This window comes from Lactuca virosa, chromosome 4, assembly GCF_052849685.1.
Source record: "Lactuca virosa cultivar CGN04683 chromosome 4, Lactuca_virosa_CGN04683_v6, whole genome shotgun sequence".
Lineage (NCBI taxonomy): Eukaryota > Viridiplantae > Streptophyta > Magnoliopsida > Asterales > Asteraceae > Lactuca > Lactuca virosa.
In genome coordinates this window covers 122,596,460-122,600,851 of record NC_136429.1, presented here as the reverse complement: position 1 = coordinate 122,600,851, position 4,392 = coordinate 122,596,460, and the positions used below count along the sequence as shown (strand labels likewise).

Sequence of the window (4,392 nt, the reverse complement as noted above, 5' to 3'; positions counted from 1 at the left end):
GAATATTTTAAAAATAACATTTGAAAATAATAATACAAACAAATATGAAAAATAAAATCGGTATTAAAAGTGGGGAAAAATGCTAATCAGAATAATTAAATTTTCGTTTTGTTTTTATTTAGATAAATTTTTTTTTGTATACATTTAACTATTTAATTTGTTCATATATTATCATTTTCGTTTGCTATAACAAGTGATAATGACAATATATGAACACATGGAACATGTTAAATTGTTAAATATGTAAAAAATAAAAAACTTACCTAACTATACAAAAACGAGAAAAATATTACCTTGGTAAATCATTTTCTCTAATTAAAATGAGAAATTATAAATTAAATTTTACTAAAAAGAAACACCATTGTAAGAGTTGCAGATAGACTGAATACAAACCATTTTAACTTTATCTTCTCAACACTCAATCATCTCATCTCTAATCTACAAAAATACACCGCCTCGATTTGATCGTTCCTCTCTCTCTCTAGGTTGCCAGTAATGGCAGTGCATAAGTGGCAGTGCAAGAAAAGGGGGAGTGAGTTCTCATTGGGAAGGTAAAGCCCTCCCCTTTGCACCATTTTTTCTTTGACACACCTCTCTACACTCTACTATACACCACCAGTATACGCTCTCTATAACCACTACAAACAAGATATACATCACATTAACATTAAATTAGCAGTATCTCGCGTGCATTCTCTGCAAATCTCTCTCTCTCACACATACATAAAAACACACAGTCGATGGACAAAGAAAAAGATAACACACCCGTTTTCCAATGACCTAAAGCATTCCCTTTTCCCTTTGGCTTTCATCATCGTCATGGTTAATACTTGGACTTAAACTAGTACATAGGTTTTTCAGTAAAAAGGGCTGAAAAACACCCCTTTTGTAAGCTTAAAACTCGGGAGAAAATCTCTCTCTCTCTCTCTGTCTCTCTCTCTCACACACACACACGCAGACAAACAGACATCAAAGAACTCACTTCTCAATTATGCTCTTATCTTTGCACATGAACATAAGTTGAAACCCTTAAAAAGAGAGAAATGGATGGTGGTGGTGTAGGTACATCTTGTCTGATGGGGTTTGGAGATAACAGCAACATCAATCGAAGCAGTAGTGGTGATAATAATAACAGCATTGGATCGCTGTGTCTTCCACCTACTCCTGTTATATACAACAATACCGTAATTTTTTCCACTCACGATCATCATCATAGTAACTGCGGTGCTTCATCTTCTGCTATGATGCTTGAAGACAACAACAATGGCAACATTAACGATGGTGGAGGCTTAGCCTTCATCTCGTCGTCATCATGTTCTTCATCTGTTAAGGCGAAGATCATGTCACATCCTCATTACCCTCGTCTGTTATCAGCTTATCTGAACTGTCAAAAGGTATATATACATGTATATTTTTCTTGAAAACCCTAATTCCTCTCTTTTTGCTTCCAACATCTTTTGTGTGTGTTTAGTTAATTGTTCAGTTGGTATACTCTACGAAGAAGCCCAGAAGACATTTTCTTACCAGATTCCATTTTTTATACTCCGTGGAAGATGAACTTGAAAAAAATTTGCGACTAGAAGCAAGCCACGAAAGTTTCTCTAGTTTCATATATATTTTGTCTTATTCATGTGTGCGATTATTTCTTCTTTTGGTAGGTTATTAGTGACCCTCCTGAAGAGAGAACATTTGTAAGAAGAAACCCAGATGTGGGTTTCTTATTAAGATTTGTTTATATGCGTGTGACATCAGTTGTTTTTAGTAATTTCTTCATATGGTATGAAAGTATAATTTCTTAAAAGTAGAAAACCCTATACATTCCTACAAAAAATTCAAGTTTTTCTTTTTATCAACATTTCTATATATACGTATTCCTGTGTTACCAAGATTATGATGGCAAGTTTATTCTTTACTAATATCAAACAGATAGGCGCACCACCTGAAGTAGTTGAAAGATTAGAAGAAGCCTGCCGAGCGTCCGTTATGGCTGCGATGTCTGCTAGTTCCGGCGGCTCTGGTGGCGGTTGTGCCGGCACTAGTGATGGTGGTGGAGGTACGAGTACGACCTCTGTCGGACAAGATCCGGCTCTCGATCAGTTCATGGAAGCGTACTGTGAGATGCTAATTAAATATGAACAAGAACTCTCAAAACCCTTCAAGGAAGCCATGCTTTTTCTCTCAAGGATCGAGACCCAGTTCAAAGCCATCTCTTTTTCTCCTTCAGATTCCGGTGTACCATCCATCTCTTTCTTCATATCTGTATATATGTGTCTGTGTGTGTTATGTGTGTGAATTATTTATTATTCTTAAATAAACTGATGAGTCTTTTAATACTTCTGTAGTTCTGTGTGACATGGATCAGTAACACAAGCTCCCATGTCTTGGTTATTGTTCTTGAACAACTATAGGCAATAATCTCCCTTGAAATTTGCAATGATTAGAAAGCGGCTGGACCTAAACAAACTCGTTCACAAACTCCATTCTGTTAAAAATCCTTCATATTATTCCAAAAACTTATCTCTGAAAACTATCGAGAAGAGTGATAACATTTTGTAATTCTTTTAGCTTATGTTTTATTTGATTAAACATCAACGATTTGCGACTATACTGTTTGTTTCCACCCTTCCCGTGATTTACTTTTGAAGAAATAAAATTTTCTTATATTTTGCTACAAGTTATGTAGGTTCTGCTTCAATTTCTTATTTTGTACTAGTTTTCCACTATAATTCTGTAAAATACCTTGGTTCAGAAATTTGATGTTATGGTTTGCATTGTGATTTTTCATTAGTTCATTTGTCTTAACTTTTCTATGGTAGAGTTAGGGTTTTGAAATACTTTTAAAATTCCAATAATTCCCTTTGACTATATCCAGTAATATGATCCGAGCTGAAATTGCAAATTTCTCTGACCACAGTTGCAAATTATACATTCTTGTTGCTTTTGGTCTAAAGATTCTTCTATTTTTAGACTTTTAGTTAAAAGTATTAATTTTTTCGAGGGTGAAATAGTTTACAAATATTTAGGGTTTGATGCTAATCTTTGATTTCAAACTGAACTATTAGACAGGCTTAAGTATATTGATGCGCTTGTTGATTGAATCATAAAACTGCTTCTTCTTCAGTACTTTGTAACTTATATCGTGCACATTGTAGACATTCACATTCAGCTTCTTGTTTAATATTTTGATGTAAAATCAGGTTGTGGTGAGGGAGGCATGGATAGGAATGGATCATCTGAAGAAGATCTAGACGTGGATGTAAGTAACAATATGGTTGATCCTCAAGCTGAAGAGCGAGAGCTGAAAGGTCAGTTATTGCGAAAGTACAGTGGGTACTTAGGAAGTTTGAAGCAGGAGTTCATGAAGAAGAGAAAGAAAGGGAAGTTGCCCAAAGAAGCTCGTCAACAGTTGCTTGACTGGTGGACCCGACATTACAAATGGCCCTACCCTTCGGTACACTTTCATGCATTTTTCACCATTAATATTGTGTCAAAATCTATCACTAAGTGTGACTTCTTTTATTTCGATTGCATTACTAGATATATCATATATCTTGAGAATCTTTTAGGTATACGATCAACACACTCGAACACAAATTTTAGGTTTTCAAAAGAGCTCTTCGTGACTCCAATATAATATAACATAGTAATTTACAATCACATAAGATCTATATATGGAGATTATGATAAATTCTAATTAATATGTATAGGAAGCTCAGAAGTTGGCTTTAGCTGAATCAACAGGGCTAGATCAAAAGCAGATAAACAACTGGTTCATAAACCAAAGGAAGCGTCACTGGAAACCATCTGAGGATATGCAGTTTGTGGTAATGGATGCTGCTCATCCTCACTATTACATTGACAATATCTTTGGGAATCCTTACCCCATGGACGTGTCACTTCTCTAGATGCATATAATGATGGATATCATAAAAACTACTATGAAGGAATGGGAGTGTATATGATCTCATCTGAACGGTTTTGCATGTTGTTGTTACCTATTATGCTTGTTATTTATGATTCTACGTTTATGTAATGTAAGACAGAATCAGTAGTAAGCTATATATATATGTGATGTTTAATTTGTGTGGGTATTTTCGTAAATTAGAAATGCTTTTCCGTAGGGAATATGTAGGTTTGGACAAACGCATGATATCACATGGGAAATTGTTTGATGTGGCATGGTGGCAGGAGTGGTAGGTATCGATCCTCTCCATCAAGTGCCATCAACTCATCAAACAATAAATTAAACTGTATTGGGTTTAGCTTGTGAGTTCTTTGTTTTCTAGTGAAAAATGAATCTATGCACTAACAACAAACAGTTTATTCCTTCCCAAAAAGCTGCATTTGACGAATGCCTAAAATGCATGTGATAGTTTGATCTCTGTTAGTTGC

General features: G+C 35.0%; 1 protein-coding gene across 3 annotated transcripts; it reads left to right on the top strand.

The window, feature by feature from the left end:
* The first annotated feature begins 433 nt into the window (after positions 1-433).
* LOC145107298 (homeobox protein knotted-1-like LET6) lies at positions 434-4,085 on the top strand. 3 transcript variants are annotated; one of them, XM_079044158.1, is made up of 5 exons: positions 434-551; positions 1,063-1,394; positions 1,927-2,230; positions 3,198-3,451; positions 3,708-4,085. In XM_079044158.1, exons 2-5 carry the CDS (start codon positions 1,077-1,079, stop codon positions 3,903-3,905), a joined length of 1,074 nt encoding a protein of 357 aa, XP_078900284.1. In that variant the 5' UTR covers positions 434-551; positions 1,063-1,076; the 3' UTR covers positions 3,906-4,085. The 3 variants fall into 3 exon arrangements, with proteins under 3 accessions (XP_078900284.1, XP_078900285.1, XP_078900283.1); XM_079044159.1 differs by lacking the exon at positions 434-551 and adding an exon at positions 582-888; XM_079044157.1 differs by lacking the exon at positions 434-551 and having other exon boundaries at positions 582-1,394.
* The last annotated feature ends 307 nt before the right edge of the window (positions 4,086-4,392 follow it).